The sequence below is a fragment of the Zophobas morio genome, unplaced genomic scaffold, assembly GCF_036711695.1.
Source record: "Zophobas morio isolate AGI-343-1 ecotype UQ-CSIRO unplaced genomic scaffold, CSIRO_AGI_Zmor_V1 ptg000011l, whole genome shotgun sequence".
In the NCBI taxonomy this organism is placed as follows: Eukaryota; Metazoa; Arthropoda; class Insecta; order Coleoptera; family Tenebrionidae; genus Zophobas; species Zophobas morio.
In genome coordinates this window covers 8,731,442-8,755,760 of record NW_026972116.1, presented here as the reverse complement: position 1 = coordinate 8,755,760, position 24,319 = coordinate 8,731,442, and the positions used below count along the sequence as shown (strand labels likewise).

General features: G+C 32.5%; 1 protein-coding gene across 12 annotated transcripts in view; it reads right to left on the bottom strand.

Annotated features, from left to right (window-relative positions):
• LOC135126848 (liprin-alpha-1) overlaps window positions 1-24,319 on the bottom strand; it is a 200,439-nt gene that overhangs the window by 1,582 nt on the left and 174,538 nt on the right. The window contains exons 10-15 of one of the 12 annotated variants that reach the window (XM_064053031.1): window positions 14,150-14,239; window positions 13,791-13,945; window positions 13,670-13,711; window positions 12,228-12,423; window positions 12,021-12,172; window positions 6,460-6,933 (exon numbers count right to left, since the gene is read on the bottom strand). In XM_064053031.1, coding sequence (XP_063909101.1) covers window positions 6,460-6,933; window positions 12,021-12,172; window positions 12,228-12,423; window positions 13,670-13,711; window positions 13,791-13,945; window positions 14,150-14,239 — 1,109 coding nt within the window. Of the gene's footprint in view, window positions 1-6,459; window positions 6,952-12,020; window positions 12,173-12,227; window positions 12,424-13,669; window positions 13,712-13,790; window positions 13,946-14,149; window positions 14,240-24,319 lie in introns of all 12 variants that reach the window. The other 11 variants (XM_064053033.1, XM_064053029.1, XM_064053034.1 and 8 more) reach the window with 11 other exon arrangements.

Genomic DNA, 24,319 nt, shown 5'->3' with positions numbered 1-24,319 from the left:
ATTTTTTAAAACTTAACAACAAAATTTTCAAAATAACAAACTACCTTATTCACATGTTGGTCTGAGTTGTTAAAAAAAATAAACAGAAATAATTTACAGCTGGAAATTCACGGGAGTTATGTAAATATACAATTTTAAACGATTACAAATAAAAACGTCTATTATTAATTCGTATTTAAGTTTCATAAACTTTAAAATGTGAATTATAACGAGTTGCTCAATATTATGCGTAGGTGAAGTCGGCAGAGCTAAGGAAAATATATCATAAAAAACAAGGTTGTTTTACACAGACTATTCCTGAATTGCTTTATGGTAGGTATTTGAATTTTTATTACATTTTTTTTTTAATTTTATGAGAATTAAGACGACTTTTACATCTCCATTTTATCAGTTATATTAGAATCGTCGCTCGATGCAGTCATAAAAGTGCGTGATCAACGCGTGACCAACGAACCTAAAGGTATAATTGGTTAGAAATCACGTGTCTTGAATCCGGTTTTCCAGTATACTCTAAAATATCGACGACTGATTCTTGTTGTCAATTTGTTGTGGTTATACAGTTTAAGACTTTTGAATATCTGAATAATCAACACTATCATGATGTTATTTTAATCAGTATAAATAAATGGGTCATTTTTGAAATAATACAAAAATTAGATTGACACAGAATTATACCGAAAATTACGACGAAACTTACTACAAAAATTAATGTTAAAAATGTTTCACGAAAAATGTTCTATATTGTGATGGCAAAGTGCGAGAGATATTGTTTTGAACGTCTGCGGAATTTCTCGCGCACTTTACCATCAAAATATAGATAATTTTTCTTGCAAGATTACTAACATTAATTTTGACTTTTTTAAAAGCTAGACCCGTATTACCAAAATGTAACACATTGATCTAATAAAGGAGTGGATGGAGCCTTGTATACGTTTCCATACGCGAGCGAGTGTAATCAACATAAGAAAGAAATAGCTATAGCGGTTATGCATCAGTAGGGAAAGGACGGCTGACCACGTATCACGTGCTGGGGGGCAAGAAACGCTTCATTTGAACGGGAATTAATACGTTTTCTTACGAATTTGTTCAAACAATCAATTATAACAAACGTCTGTTAATGAAAACTATATTTTTACAGCTTACATTGAAATTATGTGTAATGTGAAACAACAAAAATCATGTTAAGTGGTGGAGATAGTTTTTTAATAAAATGAAATGTATAGAAAATCTACAATATATTACGAATTCAGTTAATACAATAATCTTCTACAAGTTAACTAATCTTGTAATGTATGTTCATCGGTAATTCTGAAATTTTTAGAATAAAAATAATTAAACTTTCGATAAAAGTGACAGGGTGCCTAATTAAATTAAACATATTAAATTGTGTGGAATTTTCTACTAAAATCTATTTTCTAAATCCACGTACAAATAACTAAAACAATAATCAATAAATATAAAATTCCCTCTTTTTGTAGCAATAATCCGTTTTTTTCGTAACTCGGAATGTTTAGGGAATCTAACAATTTTTTTAAATTATTTACGAAATCGTTCGTCTGTGTATGTGATTATTACGTATGAAATGAAACAGGATTGCTTTATTTGCACGTTCTATTCAATTATACGCACAACACGATTTCACGATGTTTAACAAATAGTCCAATAAAATACAATTTAAGAAGACTGTAGACATTTAAATAAGGTAACTTGGGCCTAAAAAACGTAAATTTGCAAAAATACACCTTCAAACACCATGCGACAGCACGAATGAAACCTCCAGAAACACAGTGCTCTGCAGTTTCGCGTCAATGTTTTGCCACCCAGAGAGCCCTATCTCTGTCCCACTGTGTTGACAACGCGCGTCTCTCTCTAAGTTACTTCCATATAATATTATTTCTATGATGTAACACTTGTGACATTCCCGGCAAAGGCCATAAACAGTAACTAAAGAGAGATTTGTGTTTTAATAGAGATGGCGAATACAGTAGAAAGATACCATGGCCAACTAAGATACAAACCAGGTAAGGTGTAACAGTGGCGTATCGACAGTGGCACAGTGGTCACAATAAAAACAAACGACAAAAAGTACTTAGCGAAAATTAATGTAAATAAAAGTCGAAGGAAATATACTACATATTAACGGTTGAAGCTGCGATAACAAAACGCCACACCTGAATCAACTAGGGACGCCACTGATGTTCCTCAGCCTAGTGATCAATGATAATAAAAGTGATCTTCCATTTCCGTCTGTCTGACTGTCTGGCGTCTGTGTCGGTTTTTATTACTTACGTAATCGCCGAAACTACTGGACCAACTGTTGTCAATAGACACTCAAGGTTTTTGGAAAAAAAGGAAACTTTTACATTTTGCAATTTAACTTTGAAACTACAAAATCGAATACAGTGAAATCTTACAAACACTTTAATGTCATCGCAATCGTGGTAAATCGTTAATCAAAATTTATTCCTTTATCCCCTCCCAAAAAATTGGTGACGTCATCTCAAAATTTTGATTAATATTATGAATCTATACTTGTGGTTTATCAATGTACTCATAGTTTTCAGAATTACTTATACGGGGTGACTAAAAAAAAAAGAGTGAGGAAATTAATTTTATTAATTAAATGAAAAAAGGACTCACTCCATTTTCCCGAAAATTTGGGAATACTGTATTGTTATTATTAGTATTACGTTGCATTTATCCAAACTGATGACATCATCACAAAATTTTGTAATGGAAAAATTCATGTGAATCAAACGCGTACAGCTTCTTTAGCTTTACTTTAACATTACATATCTTTATTTTGATTTATAAGGGTTATCACAAAAAATAATATTTACAAAATCATATCTTACAATTTTTCGATAAAGTTGGATTTATTCTACTGTACGTCAAGAGCGAGGGAAGTTCTGTCGAAATAAACTTCAACTAATTTTTTAGAATCATTAATGCTGTGATCTGCATTGCTAAATAAAAGTAACAGCTTACCAAAAATTTTATTTCGACATTTATAAAATCGTAACCAAAAAGGTGTTTATAAAACTTAAATAATAGAGGTGCACTTCAGTTGCTTACATAAATTGTAAAATTTATTATTACTATAACCCCTAGGAGTGGATTATTAAACCACACGTAAAAAAGCATGTTCCAAGTGAAAATTAAAAAAAAGTTTTGAAGTTATATCAAATTTTTAGTCACATCACAATTTTAATACGTACAGTGTGGCTAATAATTCCCCAATTTTGGGAAAATTAAATAAGCGTTTTTGACGATGAAATCAATAAAATAAACTGCTTCGTTCATCATTTTTTAGGCATCCTATAGAAACATTTTAAAAAACTGATCGAAAATTATTTAGGCAGAAGTTTCCTCCCTCCTGAAGTACAATAAAATATTCAACTTTTTCGAAAAATTATAAAATTTGATTTTGCGTATTTAATTTTTTTATGAAAACTTCTATAAATTAAAATAAAGATATGTATGTATTGTCCAAGTAAATGTAAAGAAGCGTGCTACGCGTATGTAATGAGTTTTTCTTTAAAAAATTTTGTGATGACGTCATCAACATTTCTGCAAGGACACGTAATCAATTTGGATAGGTGCAGTGTAATACTAATAATAACAGTATTGTATTCCCAAATTTCCGGGAAAATGAAGCGAGCCGTTCCTGATTTAATCAAAAAAATAAACTGATTCATTCATATAAAAAAATATGTAGGCAATGATATATCACAAAGTCTATAGACTCCTCATATTTTGCACATTTTAGATAGGATTTATTTGGTAAAATTTTGAGATGACGTCACATCATTTACCATGTTTCCAATAACCCTAATTTTAAAACGTTTGCAAGGTTTCAGAGTATTCAGTTTTGCACTTTCAAAGTTAAATTGTAAAATGTTGTCATACAATATTTTCTTTTACAAAAAGCTAGATACCTAGGGTAAAAACTCAACATGGATTTATAAACTACTACGTGAAGCGGTATGTTATTTTATAAAATTTAAATAACATTTACTATTGTAAAAGAAAAAATTTAGATTATCGTTTTACCATCTTCACAATATTCCTAAATAAATATACAAAATAAGACAACAATCGGTCCGGTAGTTTAAAATATTATTTGTCTAATAAAAATATACACAGTCGCGGACAGACGGTAGGCGAAAGACCTATGTTTTCGTATTCTAGGGGTCATGAAACGTCGAGAAAACATAAAAGTAGTCAGTCGACCGATGGACTCGATTACAAATGGTACTTCCTTAGCTTTCGCTCGAGAAGTAAAAACAAAAATATATCCGCAAAATAGTAGATTCAATTTTTACGAGATAGAAAACTCAATCTTCTTCAATAGTAGAATACACTATGTTTTTGCATACTTGATGGAATAGCTTTAGAGAAAGTAAATTTGTATCAAAAATTATAAAAATCATGAAGGTGCAAAACGTAGAAACGATTTACAAAACTGCCAAACTGATAACTTACGTTCACGTTCTATTTCTAATGAGATTTTTACTTAACTTGAACAAATATCAATAATAATTTTGAGAAAAAACTACTAACTACCAATTTTGCCAAAATACTTAGGGTAAAAAATTAAAAATTGTTATGGAGGGAAAATGTAACTAAATAAATTATAATTTCTTAAGTGATTAGACACACATTAATATTTCATGCTAACATTCTTTTTGGAAAAGGTAGGAATATATAAATTTGAAAATAGATTACAGCATGTAGAATAAGCAATAAGTAACCAGACTAAAACAAAATTGGTCGAAAGTTGTTTCGACAAAAATTCCTTCCCCCCTGAAATACAATGATAATTTTTTTTAATCACCCTGTATACGCAAATCCAAAACATATGAATGGAATGATAAATCATAAGTACATTTTGTACATTTTAGATAGGATTTATTCAGCAAAATTTTGTGGTGACGTCAATTTTTTAGGGGGGGATGAGCAAATACATTTTGATAAAAAATTTTCTATTCTTATGATCACTTGAAAACATCTCCAAGATTTGTAAGCATTCTGTTAAATGAACAAAATAAATACACAAATTCATTAATTTTTTTGAGTCACCCTGTATATGCAAATCCAAAAACTTTGAACGAAATGATTAATTACAAGTACAGACTCATCATATCTTCTATATGTTAGATAGGATTTTTTCGGCAAAATTTTAAGCTGACGTCATCAATTTTTTGGAAATGATAAGCAAAAATATTTTGATGAAAAATTTATCATGCCCATCAAAACCTTAAAATATCTGCAAGATTTCAACGTATTCGGTTTAGCAGATTCAAAATGTTGATTTTGATTTCTTTTTTCCAAAAATTTGAACGTTTCGGGTAAGAACTCAATGCGGAATTATAAAGTACATGTGTAGCACTATGTTTATTTTATACAATTTGAAACCCATTTACTGTGTACAATTTTGAAGTGACGTCATCACATTATTGGTGGGGATGATTAGACAAATTTTGGTTAGCGTTTTACCATCTCCATGATATTCTTAATATAAATACAAAATTTGACAATAATCGGCCCAGTACTTTCGGAGATTCTAATAAAAATCCTGGACGGCAGACGGACAGATAGACGGAAACGGGATACCTATTTCTGCGTACTGTATGGATCATGGAAGGTCGAGAAAACGTAAAAGTAGAGACGGACTCGATTACAATACTTCCTTTGCTTACGCTTTTGGGAAGTAAAAAAGAAAAATTTCAAGATATCAACAACTAATTGCATTTCTAATGTAACACAATGTACACAACTTTGACCGAAGAATCGAAAAAAAATAAAGTGTCAAATAAAGTTTTCAGTGACCCAACTCCTGATTCAACAAAAGTTTCCGAGTATCAGCATCCTCTTCAACCTTCGTCAACTTTGAGCATCAACACATTTGCGAACCACTTTGTTTTTATGACTGCTTCACATGGATTAAATTTTCATAATTTAGCAAACTGTGTTCTTATATTTTAAATATTTACCAAAATAAATTGAGATTTTGAACGAATATTTGTGGTTGTCAAAATTGTCGTTTGACTGAGTTTGTGTACTAACTACTGTGGTGCTAACGATTGTAGTAAAAATCGTACTTTATTGTGTTCTACATGGTAAAAGGAATGTTTTACATCAAGTATACCAAAAATAAATTTTAATTGGTTCTCTCTGGAACTTACCAAATCTTGTCAAAATTTCAAAAGTTCCTTAAATTCTAAGAGAATTGACAAACTTTCGTTTTATAGTAAGTTAATTATTATTATATTGTATTATACATCTGGTAATGATTACATGTACGTTTACACTTTTTCTTGTCGAAATTAAGTTATTTACATTTTCTGAGTAAAAATATTCGTACACCTGCTGAATATTTTTACTGACACAGGAGATGAATGACAAGAAGAAATATATCAATGTACGTATTTTTGAAAAACGTCTTACGCCTCTTACCTGTGAAAACTATCCACCATCTTAAGCTGCCCCCTCAAATCCTTCTTCGTCAGATGATCCAACATCCTCGCATCAACCAAACACTCCATAAACGTGGTTCGATATTGCGGAAGCCCGAGCGCAGGCAGCCACGAGTTCCCAATCCACTCGTGGTTCATGTCGCCGAAGGCCAACGTCGTCCGTGAGGTCTTCGGCGCCGACGGCGACGTCAGTGACACCATCTCTTGGATGGCCAGTCTTAATTTTAACCGATGCAACGGGTTGCTTATGCCTATCTCCCTCTGGATCTCCGTGTCGCTGAGGGCGCTCATGATCGCCCCCGACTTGACGTTGGCGCGGCACGCCGCCACGTACCACGCTGGCATGCCCACCCACAACTCGAGCCAGGCAACAATCGTAGGGCCGTTCCATAAGGCGAATGGGGTGCCGGCCTTCATGGCCTCGGCAAGGAGTTCATGTCTGTAATCACGCTCCCTTACAGAGAAGGTTGCTCTAATTAATACACACACCTCTAGAGATCTTTCGGAAAGAAGTCTAACATGCACGATATTCCATGGACAGAATATTTTATATTGCAGTTTCTCGGTTTAATAGACCTTTCAGGAGGTGGTGTTCGGTTTTTGATATTGTGTTTAAAATGAGTTGCGTTAAGCAGTGACCGATTTTTGTTCAGCTGACAAGTAAGCGGAAAGCTTGATTGATAATGTAGCTGTCAGCTTTGTGGAGTGCTTATTTGATACTGCAATATAGCATATTAGGCACGTGGAAGACAAGGATGATGGTGAGACTGTTAGTAACATGCAAACTTTGTATTTTTTATTTTCATTACTATTGGCCAAGTTAGTTGGTAAACAGTTCATTTATTTTCTTAAAATTAATAGTAGATCCCATTATGTAAGTCATATTTAATTTTAACAACCTGTTCTTGGACGAAAGAATAAAAGGAAAGAGCATTTAGTTACGTTTACTATGCAGACGTTTTAAACTGAGACCTTTACTGACCTTTTTCGATAAGCGTTTTTATTTACAATTGTACAAAATAGTTGATCCAAAGGAGACCACAGGACATTTATTTACGCGTAAACTTAAATAAATAGAAAACTGTTAACAGTGAATTGTAATTTTATTTTTGCGTTATTTAAGAGCTAAAAAAAGATGAAAAAGGGTAAGAGTGACTTCGAAAACCTTTTTTGAATTCTCTACAACTGTTCCTTTGCGCCGTTGCAATAAAATTCTCACGTGAGAAAATACTGGAATTTTTCACATTTACGTGTATTGGTATCAGCAACGAATCATCACCCAATAAATATTTGACGGTTAATTTTCTTATTTCATAATAATTATTCTTGTATTATAATTTGTAAAAGATGCTAAGTGAATTAAATAAGAACAAAAATTTACAAAGATAACATCAAAAAATTCAACAGATAAATAAACAGAGAAAGATAAAACCAAGACACGTGGGAAGAAATTTCAAGAATATAACTGGATGAAGTAATTTATAAAATGAAACTGGAAAATCACATGGAACAAACGAAATTACTATGACAACTATTAAACATTAAATAAATTTAAGAAAAATAACTTATATTTTTTAATATAAATAATAAAAAGAGAAGACTAAAACAAAGTTATAGAGACAACTATAAGAAATACAACGGGGGTTTCGGAAAAACCGGGGAATTCAAGATCAAATATTCTTATGTACAGAAATTAGTAAACAGAATCAGTTGTATTCGATACTTTTATAACGATAAATGATACCACAAACTACGTCAGATTACGAAATATCAGAAAGTTTATATATAGCATGGGCTTGACAAAAAGTTTTCTCGTGGTTAATCTGGTACTAGACGAAGCGATGAAGAAAACGAAAAACAAAGTAAAAGTCTAGTATTGGAAAATGAAATTGACAAAAATCACAAAATCTTGATATCCTGATAATTTTGCATTGATTGCCGAAAAAGGAAGAGGTTTACAACATAGCATAAATATTCTCGATGAAGAAATCAAAAAGATAAGAGTAAACAGGGGAAGTTATTTAATAGGAGTCGCTACGTTTTTCTCTTATGGGGTTGTCAATACATCTTCAGAATGTAATATCTTCACTATTAACATTCTTATTGTTATGAAATATTTAATGTACCTAACTTTCATTATATAATGCGAGGGCAGTTTTTTTAAACTGTTTGTTATCATATATGTTTTAAATTTTGTTGAAATTTTTGCATTACGTATTTTTAAAAAATCAATATTTTAATTATTTACGGAAATTTTGGAACGCAGTTTGTACCACTATTTAAACCTTACAAAACTTTATAAATCGTACGAGATAAATATATATTTTCGACTGTATTTGTTGGAACGGAGAAAAAGTAAAAAGAAGCGTCTACCAGCTTCTACGACGAAAGTTTTTTTAACTGGATGTCGTTTCTAACAAAAAAAGTCGACGATATTTCTGGTACGATTTCTGAAGTTTTGTAATCTGAATACATTGTTGAAAACTGCATTCCGAAATTTCCTTAAATAATTCAGATATTGATTTTTAAAGATACGTTATGCAAAACTTTCACAATAATTAAAATAAAAGGATGATCACAAACCGTTTCAAACAAAACTGCCCTTGCGTTGTGTAAAGAAATTTGTAGACAGGTTATATTTAAAATTTCAAAACCATAAATCTGTTAATAATGGGGATATTATATTCTGAAAATGTAACGAAAATTCCATGCACAAGAACGTAACGACTGGCTTTAATTGTATAGAACCACAGCGAAAGAAATTCCAAGACGTGAAACAAAAAAATGATTAAAAGAATAGTAAAATCAACCTTTCCATTTGGAAATGAAATATGGATACAGAAAGATAAAGATCAAAATTAAACAGTATGGAAATTGCGCTTTTTAAGAAAAATAAAATCAAAGGAAAAACTAGAAGTGACTACAATCCAATAAAGTCAACTAGGTTGATTGGGTCACATCCAACGAATGAAAGGTAGTAGGCTGATAAAACATACATAAGAAACTGAGGAAACGAAGAACGGGGAGGACGCGAAAACTTGGAGAAGAGAAGTATGAAAAGTTGCCAAAATAAGAGGAATTAATTGGATAGCTAAACCGAGGGTTGCGTAGGAAAAGAATGAATGGAAGAAAATATGGTGAAGAACATAATTAATTAACATAATACGTTATGTTTCAAAGTACCATGTTCTAGAAAATACAACTACCATAAAAATATGGATACATAATTACATCCTGTTCAATATATTATACACCGCCTGACCTCCTGTGTCTATCGTAGCAAATCCATAATAAAACCTCTCAATTTTGTTCTTACTGTCATCGCATGATATCGGATTTAATTGCATTTAATTTAAACAACCATTACTATTTTTCCATGTTTAACGCATTTTTTATTCACTCATAACTTACCACTATTGCAAGTTTTGCGAATGGAGATACTTAAATTTACGAATTCATATTTAAAAAACCTTTACCACATGAGCCGATTATTTTCGGTCAATTACACAATATATGAATTGCAGATTTGCGTTTTGAGTTTGAAAACTCGGCAGAACTTTGCCTGAATCTGCCACAACTATCCTGAACATGTCGTATAAGTAAGTCTTTGTGCAGTTTCAAATTTTAGTTTGTGAACGCTTTGCACCAAGACCTGACTTTGAAATTATATCGTGTGGCGAAAACAATGAACTGGAATAGTTATGCTTTCATAACTAGTTGAAATTTCTGTCTCACTGAATAACGTATCACACCGTCAACGTGCTTTAAATGGCTTTGAAGTTAAATTAATTGAGATTTTTGTTGTAAGGGTCATACAGAAGCCATCACAAATTAAGCGGGTTATAAATTTTTGTTCAACTTTAGTTTTTATAGGACCGGGTGTCAAAAATTTCGGTTTTTAATAAACAAAATAAGTAAATTTAATAATCTAAAAAAACTCAAAGTATATATGTACTATTCTCGGACATCAATATCAACGAGTTATCGCAAATTGTAAACCGTCTTTTAGTATAGTAATCTTATTTTTTGTTTTGCTTTGACAACCCCTTACAAAATTTGAGAACTTATTAATAGCTGATAAGACATACCAACTTCTACCAACAATTATTCTGACTTTACAGATTACAGACGGCATTTCAAACAAGATGTCTTTTTGATACTGACGGATATTTGATGTCCAAGAAGTTATGACGGGAACTGTATAAATCAAAATTCAACGAAATCAGTTGATTTTCATGTGTTATTATCGCAACACATTTAAACGAGTCTTGATTTTGTGTTAATAGAATTATTATATTTTTTCATTTTTTGTAAAATTTCTTTTGATAAAAAATTCTTGATATTAATAAGTTCCGAATGCAGTTTTTGAATCTGCATCCAATAAGGAAAAAGTGTACAAAACTTGGAAACATTTGGGCTAAACCGAAACCATTCTGTATATTTTCAATTAACAAAACAAGTAATTCTTTTTTATAAGGACAAAGTATTAACGTAACGGAAAAAATAATAACTACAGCCACATTTTTCGAAAATGTATTGGTAAACATGTTATTTGAGCGCTATTTCGAATTATACTTTACAAATACAAAATCTTTTTTTTTAATATAGGTTATAGTAATAATAACGAGCATATGACGTCATTAGTTTTTAATGAAACCATATCACAGAAATCTTTTATTCCACCGTTATATGTCATTCTTAAATTTAGATTAAGAGATTAGAGGCAGATTTATATTCGCAATTTTTTAAGTTTAAATACTAATCGTTTCTGTAATTTTTAAAATAGGAATCACACAGTGTCTGAAACACCACTAACCGACATATCAGATTAAACTAATGTTTCTATTAAAAAAAAAAAAAAAAATAGAAGTTATTTTTAAATATAACCAACTGTTTCATAAAACTATTTATTTTTAATGTCCTCAAAAGGAGAGAACGTGTTACTTTACATAAACTTAATTATGTTTTATTGAAAACAAGTTTCCAACTCTACTAGGTCATTTAATGAAACTAATTATTTTCGCTAGCTATTAAGGGCACTTTATGTTCGTGCTTTCTCATTACCACTACAATGGTTTATTGATTACGATGGAATCATTTTCTATAATTACGTTGTTATTGAAAACCCAACTGTAGTTAGCTCTAAATTGGAATAATATGACTATAATAATATCAATAATTATATGTTTAAATTATCAGGGGCATAAGACTGATGTTTTATGACACCTCTTTAAAACTTTAGTGAATTATAATTTAAAGCACAATGAAAGAAGCCGTAAATAATTTAAAAAATTGCTGAAATGCGCAATTTAGTGTGAACAAAGTACAGCTTAAACTTTAAAAGCAAACACGGGTATGTTTTTTTTTTAATAAGATGTACTCCCTCACTTGAATGGTTTTTCATTAATTCCTAACTTGGTATGTTTTAAGCATATAGCCAAAAATCGCCGATCCTTACAGCTAATGAACCTTATTAGTGCATAATGCATGTTAGATAAAGTGAAAACTATGAAACAAAAGCTCATGTTTAAATGATCATACACCCACTTCTTCTTCTGTCTGCGATCGAAGTCTCCTTTCTGTCCTAACTTTCCTGAGACACTAATCGAGTCGCTCAAGTCTCCATCCGGCATTCCGATGCTTGTCTGGCTCAGATTTAAATTGCTTTCGTTGCCGACTTCTTTTCCTTTCACCTATCATAGACAAACGCTTGAGCGTTCAACAATATCATCTTTCATCAACTCTTACCTTCTCCTTCTTACTGAAAAATCGTCCCAGAGACGACTTGATGCCTTTTTTCTTTTGAGCTGCCGCCGCCGCCACGGCTGCCGCCGAAACATCCCTAGGCACGCCCGATATCGTATTCTTGTGCAAACTCTCCTGACTGCTGTGACGAGAGGAGAGAGGTGATGGAGGTGTGTGCGTCTGGCCTTGCCTAAACACACTGCACTCTACTGTCTAAACTATGGCTAAGAAAGCATGCATCTCTAGCAGACATGCTGTATGTGTAGGCAATTATTAAGCGAAAGTGTGTGTATTCACAGTTTAAATTTTCTACATAAGTACGTTGTTTTTTCATTTTTGAACTTGATACACATGCAGAATATCGTATCCCGTCGTAGTATAGTGCATTATATAAAGCTGTGTTGTTTCTTTGGTTTCAAACTTTGGAAATCAATGTTAGACAGTCTGATTACGTAGTTTTATAGATTGTAAATTCACTATTTCGTTAGAAAATCCTTGGATAAATGTAGACGTAATTTTCCTGCAGCAATTAAAATAAAAATATTTTGTTTTTTTTTGTATATTGAATTTTTTTTTGGTTTTTTGAAAATTACTCATTAAATTTTAGATATTTGCAGTGTTTACATAAATATTTAGTTCACACAAATTTGGTACAATTTGTAACTGAAATACTACAAAGAATTTAGATAGCACGAGGAAGCGTGACTAAACCATTTGTTGTTTGTTGTACTTTTCATAAAAAGACACTTTTATGAGAAAAAAAAAAAAATACATCGGTTTTTTCATAACCCATTTCGTTATTTGTATTACTTTTGGTGAAGCGTAAATGATTTTATGTTTATAGAACAATACTCATCAATACGTTACTATGTCCTAGAATTTGAAGTCTTTAAAAAATTTAATTCATACGACGCCTTCATTATCGTCACGAAGTAAATGGTGAGGCGTTTGAACTCATTTTGTACAATAAAACATGAAATTAATCATTCTTCAAAAAAAAGTAAACACTTTAAAATAGGAAAACAATTTTTAGTTTCCGTTTAGTTAATCTATGATTTTCACAAAAAATGAATTTACAATGTACAAAGAACTTTCAAACTCAACAATAATTTGTTTTATGCACTGTACTCTCAAACTTGACGACGATTGTACTAATTAAATAGCAACTTTGGTTTATTGTAAGCCCTCAAATAAAAAAAAAAAAATACCTGCCGAAAGTTCGACTAATCATGAAGAACACTTTTAGGTTAAATTTGAGAAAATAAATTTTAACGACTATAGATTTCACACTTCTGGCATGTGTATGTGTTCCATAATTAATTGAATGGACAGCATTATTTTATTTCAAAACTATACCTCTCAATTTTGAATACGAATTTAAAACTTAAAAAAAAGGCCAGTGCAAAATAAAAAAGCAAATTCAGTGAACTAGCCACATTAATAACCTGTATGTAACTCCCGGGGGTAACCCACTTGCGCCAGTTCTTCTATATCACAAAATTTAAAACGTTTTAACCATGTTTTGTACCACTCACTGCGATTTCAATTTATTAAAAATCAACAAACCTCCTGAGTTCCTCTTGACTATGAGCCAAAGCTTGTGCCACTCTTTCTAATCGAAGAGATCTCGCAGTTAACGGCGACGCTCCTCCCCCACTACTGCTGTCACCCATATGCATCTCCTCCCTGGACATTTCGGACGACAATGGTGCCAATTGAAGCTGTGTAATTAAAACAATAGCAATTATCGACCTAATCACTACCGACACGTGTCAGTTCAACAATACGCATGCTGCTAGTGAGTAGAGATTAATGTGCGTGTGATGTCTGTTAAAGCCAACAAAATTAAGTTCCATACAATGGTAAATCGGTAGTGAAAGGCGTTTACCATTATAGAGTACCGACGGACATGTTAAATAACAAACCTGACTGGAAGGCAACGATTCAGAGAGGGCGCCAGGGCTCAAGGTCGAATGATATTGTTGCAAATGCGCCGGTGACATAGATGCAGGTGCCTACAACATCACATGTTCACACACCTAAATTGTATCCTGTTTTCCGTTCGAAAGTTGGCTTTATGACAAGGTGAAAGTGCGATGAGAATGTAGAACATGCATCAGAAGAGAAGGAACCACCACCGCAGCGCCACTCGTAGTGAGAGAGAGAATTTCTTTTCCTATACGTCTCATGTTGGTTGAAGTTGCGACGTTGTAGTAAACGTGGGTGAGGTTTCTGATGACATTCGCGGAAACGAAATCAGACTAGTGTATACGATAAATTTATGCAGACGTTGACTATGTTTGTGTTCTTTATATTAAAACATTTAAATCTCTGAAGAGTTTTCGAATTTTTGTCACTTTCATCTTGGTGATCACATTTAAGAGCTAACTATATTGATGAATGTCCCAGTAGTGTTTCACTGTAATATCACAATTACTTGAAAAGATAAAAATCGCAAACTTGGAATGATTAAATAAAGAACTCTATCAAGTGAATGTGCGAGTAGCACTATATGACTTTTGGGTTTTTCAGAAATGACATCAACCTTTTGCTTTTCTTACCTTTGGTAATTCAAGAAATTACTTTTTTACTTTTTTATTTTACTTCCCGAGCGTAAGCAAAGGAAGTATTGTAATCGAGTCCGTCGGCCGACTCTCTACTTTTAGGTTTTCTCGATCTTTCATGACCCCTAGAAGACGAAGAAATAGGTCTCCCATTTCCGTCTGTCTGTCCGTCTGTCCGTCTGTCCGTCCGTCTGTCCGTCTGTCCGTCTGTTGTCCCGGATTTTTATTAGACAGATAATCTCCGAAAGTACTCGACCGATTGTTGTGAAATTTTGTACTTATATTAAGAATATCATGTAGATGGTAAAACGCTAACCAAAATTTGTCTAATCATCCCCACCACTAATGCGATGACGTCACTTCAAAATTGTACATAGTAAATGGGTTTTCAATTGCATAAAATAACATAGTCCTACACATGTAGTTTACAACTCCGAATCGACTTTTCACCCGAAACGTCCAGATTTTTGGAAAAAAAATCAAAATTATAAAACAACATTTTGAAATTTAATTTTTAATCTGCTAACCAGAATGCTTTGAAATGTTGCAGATGTTTTAAGGCTATAAAGAGCATCATAAATCTTTAGTCAAAAAATATTTGCTTATCCCCTCCAAAAAATTGATGACGTCAGCTCAAAAATTTGTGGAATAAATCATATCTAAAATGTACAAAATATGATGAGTCTGTACTTGTGATCTATCACTCCATTCATATTTTTTGGATTTGCATATACAGGGTGACTCAAAAAAATTAATGAATGCGTAAATTTATTTTACTGATTTACTCAGAAACTACAAAACCGAATGCTTTGAAATCTTGCAGATGTTTTAAGGTTATAAAGAGCATAATAAATGTTTAGTCAAAATATATTTGCTTATCCCCTCCAAAAAATTGATGACGTCAGCTCGAAAGTTTGCCGAATAAATCCTATCTAAACTGTAAAAATATGATGAATCTGTACTTGTAATTTATCACTCCATTCATATTTTTTGGATTTGCATATACAGGGTGACTCAAAAAAATTAATGAATGCGTAAATATATTTTATTGATTTAATCAGGAACTACAAAACCGAATGCTCTGAAATCTTGCAGATGTTTTAAGGTCATAAAGAGCATAATAAATGTTTAGTCAAAATATATTTGCTTATCCCCTCCAAAAACTTGATGACGTCAGCTCGAAAGTTTGCCGAATAAATCATATCTAAAATGTACAAAATATGATCAGTCTGTACTTGTGATCTATCACTCCATTCATATTTTTTGGATTTGCATATACAGGGTGATTAAAAAAAAATAATGACAGCGTAAATTTATTTTACTGATTTACTCAGGAACTACAAAACCGAATGCTTTGAAATCTTGCAGATGTTTTAAGGTTATAAAGAGCATAATAAATGTTTAGTCAAAATACATTTGCTTATCCCCTCCAAAAAATTGATGACGTCAGCTCGAAAGTTTGCCGAATAAATCCTATCTAAACTGTACAAAATATGATGAGTCTGTACTTGTGATTTATCACTCCATTGATTTTTTTTTTGGATTTGCATATACAGGGTGACTCAAAAAAATTAATGAATGCGTAAATTTATTTTTTTGATTTACTCAGGAACTACAAAACCGAATTCTTTGAAATCCACTGCGAAAAAAAAACGTAATAGGCATGCAGTCGTCACGTTTCCGACAGCGAGGGAAGTACTGTCTAAACTCTTTAGACCAATTTTTTTAAGTAGTATAACACTTGATTTGAAATTGTTTGAAAAAAGCTATAAAAATGTTCAAACTACGGCATCCTGGTAAATTTGTTCCACTGCAGCATTTCAATTATTTTAAGAATAAAATTTTGAAACATAAAAAACTATCAAATGGATTGGAAATGCAATGGATTTTTTTTTGTTTGAAACAGTATATTGTTTCTTTCATCGGTGCTTTAAATTTTTTTAAAACATTAGCGAAAAGTGTGGTGGAAAGTTCACGGTTCTTGTGAATATTTTATATTAATTCATAATTTAGTGTAAAATGATGGAAAATTAGAAAAATTGGTCTAAAGAGTTTAGACAGTACTTCCCTCGCTGTCGGAAACGTGACGACTGCATGCCTATTATGTTTTTTTTTCGCAGTGGATTTCAAAGAATTCGGTTTTGTAGTTCCTGAGTAAATCAATAAAATAAATTTACGCATTCATTAATTTTTTTGAATCATCCTGTATATGCAAATCCAAAAAAAAATCAATGGAGTGATAAATCACAAGTACAGACTCATCATATTTTGTACAGTTTAGATAGGATTTATTCGGCAAACTTTCGAACTGACGTCATCAATTTTTTGGAGGGGATAAGCAAATGTATTTTGACTAAACATTTATTATGCTCTTTATGACCTTAAAACATCTGCAAGATTTCAGAGCATTCGGTTTTGTAGTTCCTGATTAAATCAATAAAATATATTTACGCATTCATTAATTTTTTTGAGTCACCCTGTATATGCAAATCCAAAAAATATTAATGGAGTGATAGTTCACAAGTACAGACTCATCATATGTTGTACATTTTAGATATGATTTATTCCACAAACTTTTGAGCTGACGTCATCAAGTTTTTGGAGGGGATAAGCAAATATTTTTTGACTAAAGATTTATGATGCTCTTTATAGCCTTAAAACATCTGCAACATTTCAAAGCATTCTGGTTAGCAGATTAAAAATTAAATTTCAAAATGTTGTTTTATAATTTTGATTTTTTTTCCAAAAATCTGGACGTTTCGGGTGAAAAGTCGATTCAGAGTTGTAAACTACATGTGTAGGACTATGTTATTTTATACAATTGAAAACCCATTTACTATGTACAATTTTGAAGTGACGTCATCGCTTTAGTGGTGGGGATGATTCGACAAATTTTGGTTAGCGTTTTACCATCTACATGATATTCTTAATATAAGTACAAAATTTCACAACAATCGGTCGAGTACTTTCGGAGATTATCTGTCTAATAAAAATCCGTGACAACAGACGGACAGACGGACAGACGGACAGACGGACGGACAGACGGACAGACGGACAGACAGACGGAAATGGGAGACCTATTTCTTCGTCTTCTAGGGGTCATGAAAGATCGAGAAAACGTAAAAGTAGAGAGTCGGCCGACGGACTCGATTACAATACTTCCTTTGCTTACGCTCGGGAAGTAAAAATTGTTATCAAAGAAACTGAATATGATTTCCATATATCAAGCATGTCAAAAAAAAAAAAACAGAACAGCGAAATCTTAAAAAAAAACTGAATAGAATGTTTAAAGAAACAGATTTTTAAAATAATTTTTTCTTTGCTGAATATATAACAACGTGTCACAGAGTTAGTGCGCTATTTTTTTATCACGTTGTTATACATCGGTATGTTTAAAGACCTGTCATCAAATCGTGTAAAGAATGCTTGCCTCAACAATATTTCAATAAAAACTGTTGTCTGTAAAAATATAAACTGGTGGAATTTTTAAGTTAAGGAAACTATGTTTTTACTTACATTTTTAAATCCTTCCCTTTGATATTTTTGCATGAAAAAACTGCAGCAAATCATTGACTCACTAAATATCCGCACACCACAAAGACCCACCCAATTGATAGGACTGCTTTAAGCATTGTAAAACCTAGGTGACATAACTGTAATATTAAATTTAAATAACTGGAATTAACTGTAATTAGTGGCAACTCTATTCATTACCAGTCGCAATTAGCAACAAACATTGTTGTATAATGGCCATGGGTACATTAAAACGGAATGAATTAGTCTAGACAACAATAAATCACAAACTATTGTGATAAAGCAAATTGAAAAATTGTTGCAGCTTGAAACAAGTCTTCATAAAACGACTTTCGAAATTACCAGACAAGATAAAATCGCTAAGCACAAATTTCTTTTTTCCGTAATGTTTAATTTTATGGATGAGTAAATAAATAACGGAAAAATTGTCGCTGAAAGAAAATTTGAACTGATGTTATTTTATTTGAAGACTGAACATGGAACGAATTGTAATTCTATTAATTTTCTAAGATAATTTACAAGAGAAATTTAGTACTCTCAAAAATCACACAATTATTACCAGAAAGTTTGTCAAATCAATCAAAGTCAACCTTCCAAAAAAAAAAAAAAATAACCAGTTGATAGTATTAAGGAAAATCATGGTCCGTACTAGTGATATAATTGATTTGAGAAAATATGAAACACTGCAGTCTGATTTCCAAAAAACAACATGGAACAGTACACATACACGGTGACATGTAATAATATTGGCGGTAACTACAAACGGTACTTCGTTTAGCACAGACAACATACAAGAAAACCAAGAGGACGGAATCAAAATTTGTCCCATCTACCCCATTCGGGTTCCTGGAAAGACTGGGAGGATCAAATTAGTTAAACTATTATATATTATAGTGTAAACACCGGATTTTTTTTCCATTTTGTGTATATACCGTCCACTAATGTTTCAAATTCCCAAAATCTAAGAAAATCTGACATTTGAGTTGGCAGTATTGTGGTTTTCATAATGAATCTACTTTAGACTATAATTGATCACAACCGAGTTTTGCTGGGAGTTTGCTACATCTTTCAAATAACTGAAGAAACACTTTAGATCGAACACTTACATAATAGTTATGAAACGTTAACTGAAATGTATATTGATAGCGTAGTTCTGGTTTTAGGACATATTCAAAAAATAAATAAATAAATAAATAAATAAATAATAATAATTACAACAAATTTTGAATCTGAATCATCAAAATCTGATCCCAATTCAGAATCTTCCAAAGAAATAATGGAGGAATATTGGCAACAAAAAAATTATCCATGTTTTTTTCCAATCTGAAGGAATTAATTGTTCGCAGTGTTTACAATAATGTTGCCACATTTTGGGTGTGAAATTCAGAAGTGATTCCGACCAGAAATTGGCAACTTTATTTCTAACGTTGCTCACTTATATGTTTATTGTAATAGTTTTTAGAAAACACACATGCCAATTCAATTAAGTTGTATTGGCAATAATTTAAGAACTTCATGCACCTTTCATTTAAAATTTTATCTATAACATATGTTTCTCACGCCAACCGATTTTTAATAAAATTTTAATCAAATTGTGTATAACACTTGATCTTGATAAAATTCAACGTGAACAGCTTTTCCAATAGTATTGGGTGATATGAATGATATGGTGCATTATCCATTATCACAACACACTTAGATGGTAATCTTGTTAACGCAGGAATTAATTGCTTAGTCATCCAACTCCGAATTAAAATATTTCTCCATTTATTAATTTTTCGACCATTAACTAAACAATATTTATGGATTTTAAAATCTCGTACAAATTTCGCCCTCTTTCACATTCTAACTTTTCTCTTGCATTTGTAAATAATATATCTAAAGGTAAATATAGATTTCGTGAATTATATTGCCAATTAAGAGACTGAAAGTCTCTCTAAAACACGTGATTTAGAAATTTCAATTTTAGACCAATAGGCATCTTGCACGTTTTTGAGTAAAGCCAGAAAATGATTCAGCAGAACTCATAAAACAAGGGTATTGTTGTAAAAAGTGCATGGGATTATTCATAGTGTAGCAATAAATTATTAAAAATTAATATTTAAATCACGCGCACTTTTGCACGTGACGTCATAAGCCATACATTGTTGCCAAGTCGAGGATGTTTCCGTATTAATATAGGGACTTTTTATGGTCGGCTGTACTGTCAAGTGCGGCTCTCCCAAAAAACAGCGTTGGACAAATAGCGCGCGATTAAAAAACTGCGACAAAACAGCGCCGGGACAAAAAAGCGCTGTAAAAAATGGCGTAGGACAAGATCATTTAGAGTCTAAAGGGCGCTAGGACAAATTAGCACGCGACAAAATAATCTGCGACAATTAATAGTTACCTATTAATTGTATTATGTATTGTCTTATTACTATTAGGCATATAGAACACGTCAGAAAAGGGTAGACAAGCGAGAATGATGTCCTGATGTGAATATTAATATGAATATTGACGTAAATGTTAAAAATTACCTTTACTAGCCCAATAAAACGTCTCAAAACGGTAATACTATAGCCTCCAAATAGATCGGTTATGAATAAACCACACAAAATCAACTCAACTTTATTTCAGAACTAGAAACAGACTTCAAAAATTAAACAAACAATAAACGATTAAAGTGATAAGTTTAACGCCACAGATTTCAAATAGTTTTCAACATTTACAAATGAGTACTCCGAAACCAATAGGTTCAACCGCTTTCTCAGCTGAACATATTTACAGTTGGCCGATTCTCAAACTCTTATTCCCGATCTGTACCTCGCCATATGCATTTTTGTAGCACTTTGTTCTCTGTCTAATAAGCTTATAGATTTGAGGGTGTTGGCAATCCAAAGAGTGTTTGAAAGAGTTGTGCCAAGCTTCCAACTAGTTGTTCGTCCTTGGTAGGTCCGTTAACATTCGATCAAACATATTCCAGATGTTGATATCGTACCTAGACCTCAAATTATGCATTCGTTTTCCGAAGTAAGTTTTCTCCCAATATTCTACAAAAGGTAGCAGTTCATGAGGAAAATTTTCATCGATAATCTCCAACGCAAACTGCACGTCCCTTTCAGGTACAAATGCGAGAGCAAGCAACATCTTACATCCTATTCTGACTTCGCTGTTGTTCCGTTAGATGGGTTTGCTGAATTTTTCGCCATAAATTTTGGCTTAGATGAAAAAACCGCCGACGGTTCTTGCTTGCCCGAAACACCTTCTGACTGCACTCAAAGATGCTATTTCAAAGTCCACCAAAACTGTTTCTGGGTCCAAGTTTGGTTCCACTTCCAGTATGCTTTCGAAAAATTTCATGTAAGTTTGTTCTTGCTTGTTGGGCAATAGACCGAATATCACAGGAATCGCTTTTCCGTCTATTATTACGTGCACGGTAAATAATTATTGAAATAATGGAGGCGAGGTCTTGAATGTACCGTCGATTGCCCAGTGCCGAAACTCCTTTAATGTGTCCAAATTCGTTCTGGTGATAAAAAACAAGAATTCTTTGGTTATCTCCCAAGTCTGTGTCTAAGAGCAGAAAATGTACACCTCTTCCCGAAATCCTGTGGTGTTCTTCAATTACGACTTCCTCTCGGCAGGTAAAATTACCAGAGCTTCTCGAGTCGTATGTCGGTAAGAGGACTGCGGCTTCTTTGAAAGTACTTCCGATGGAGGTTTGAATTATCTGCCTTGGTTTTGGAAGTTTCTGCCAATTCCCTCATAGATTGCTTCACCCTTCCGACTTCTCTCTTCGCCGAATCTGAGCCGTGACTATGAGCCGTTGTTGAAGTCGGTTCACTTGAATTTTCTGACACTAGCAATCTCCCCTTCCATCCTTCTTGAGAACACCTCCAAGAAACGGAATGGATGTTCTCTTTGTCTTTGCGGTAGCGGTAACCACCATAAAACAATATTCTTCCACCTTTTTGTGATTTCGCAAATTCCATGACGGGCGTTTGAAAATTTGACAAAATGAGAAAAACTTTGGATTGGCACAAACCTACTACAAAGCTAAAAATGCCGCGCTATTTCATGGCGCAATAAAATGTCCCAGCCCTATTTAATCGCGTGCTGTTTTGTCTCGGCGTTTTTTTTTCCATACTATTTAATTACTGGGCTTTTCTGTCTCGGCGCTCTTTTGTCGCGGTTTTTTTAGTCGCGCGTTATTTTGTCCAACGCTCTTTTTTGGCAGAGTCGACATCGTAAAATAGGTTATACAATTATAAGAGGTTATGTATGACACGTAATAGGTCAATGATGACACGTACATAACCTCAAGTTATGTACGCGTCATTGAAGAACAAGTTCTTCAATGTTGCCATGTTCAGCACTGATATGATTGGACTATGGCTTATGACGTCAGAGACCAGGTTCCGCCTTTAAAATAAAACTCAAGAATTAAGACTCTGGATATTTTTTACAATTTTTTTTTCAACTTTTGTTGAGGACTTTAGGTTCTATATTACATAGGGAACACTTGCATCAATTTTTATTAAAATTGGCAGTTGAGTGCAAGTACCCTATTAGGTCTATTACTGCGAAATCTTGCTTCAAAATATCAGTTATTGAATTTATACGGACCTGCAATAAAACATTAATTTATTTACCTACACTATTCTAATTACTGAATATTAAAAAAAAAAACTCGAAAATAAGCGACAGCTTTTTAAAAATGTTTTTATTAGTAAAGTCTAATCTTCCTTGCATTCAGCAAAACATCTTTTGATTCACGGTTTCTTTCTTGTCGGCCTAAATTATTTTTGGCATTTTGAATTAACAAAGAATTGAAAGATAAAATGTCAGGATTAAATTATTTAAAAAGAAAATCTGACCTGACGTCAACCTAAGAAAAAAACATCTTCGCTTACTGAGTCTTTAAAACAATAGTGAGCCCTATACTGGGTGTTTGGAAAATGACGGATTAACTCTCCGCTACGCTCTAACAATCAACTGGCGAGTCTGGGAAATATAGTAAAAAAATCCTTCTCACATTTTGGCGGAGTTATAATAATTTTAAAATTGGTTCTTTTGATGCGTTGAACAACTAAACAACACATCCATTATCACAATAATAAGTAGTAAAACTTTTAGTTAATATTTCCCTCGCCCATGACCTTGTTTAATTACCATTTCAGTTAGTGTGTACAAAGATATGTTTGTGTTGTTTTTGTAATAATTTGATAAAATTCCATTTGACAACAATGTTTGCCTGATATAAAGCGAAGGTACAAATCAGTAAGCAGTTAAAAATATTTAACGTATTAAAAATTGTCAAAGTTTTCAAAACCCTACGTTTAAAATGTTCGCAGTTAATTTTAGGTCCCCTGATGGTTTATTTTCGCATAAATTTAAAGGAATCTAGTACTTTGTTGCTGGGTGAACTTGAAAAAATCTTTTGAGGTTTTAGTATTTCATTTTTTATGAATTGAAAAAGTCTTGAATGCCGCAGTGTTTTCTTTTTTTAAATTCGGGAGACTCTTGGGTACCCATGGTGTATTATTTTGGGAGCCCATGGAGAGTTTTTTCTCATAGAAGGTATCTCTGTATACAATCTGTATAGTAGTACAATTTACAGGTATGTGTTTATTCATAGGCATCGATCGTATCTAACAAATCGGATCGCATTAAATAGAATTTTTCGTGACGATACGTTTTCTATAGATCCCATCGGCTGTTACATTAGCTATCAATCAATGGCAGTGGAAACGTAGACGACATAAGGAATGCCACTGCTTTTTAGATTTTGCAACACACCAACCCCTATCGATAGCACGCTTACGGGTATTATGTAAAAATATGAAAAAGTGGAATTCCAGCTATAACCGAGAAGTCTCAAGATTACTTTTATCGCAGCTTAAAAATATAAAAAAAATCTGTAAAATTCATTTTCTATCATTTTTAAACTCGTACAGTACAGGTATAAATCTGTCTCAATATTTTCGCCTGCCTATTTTTTTTTATCAAAATGCT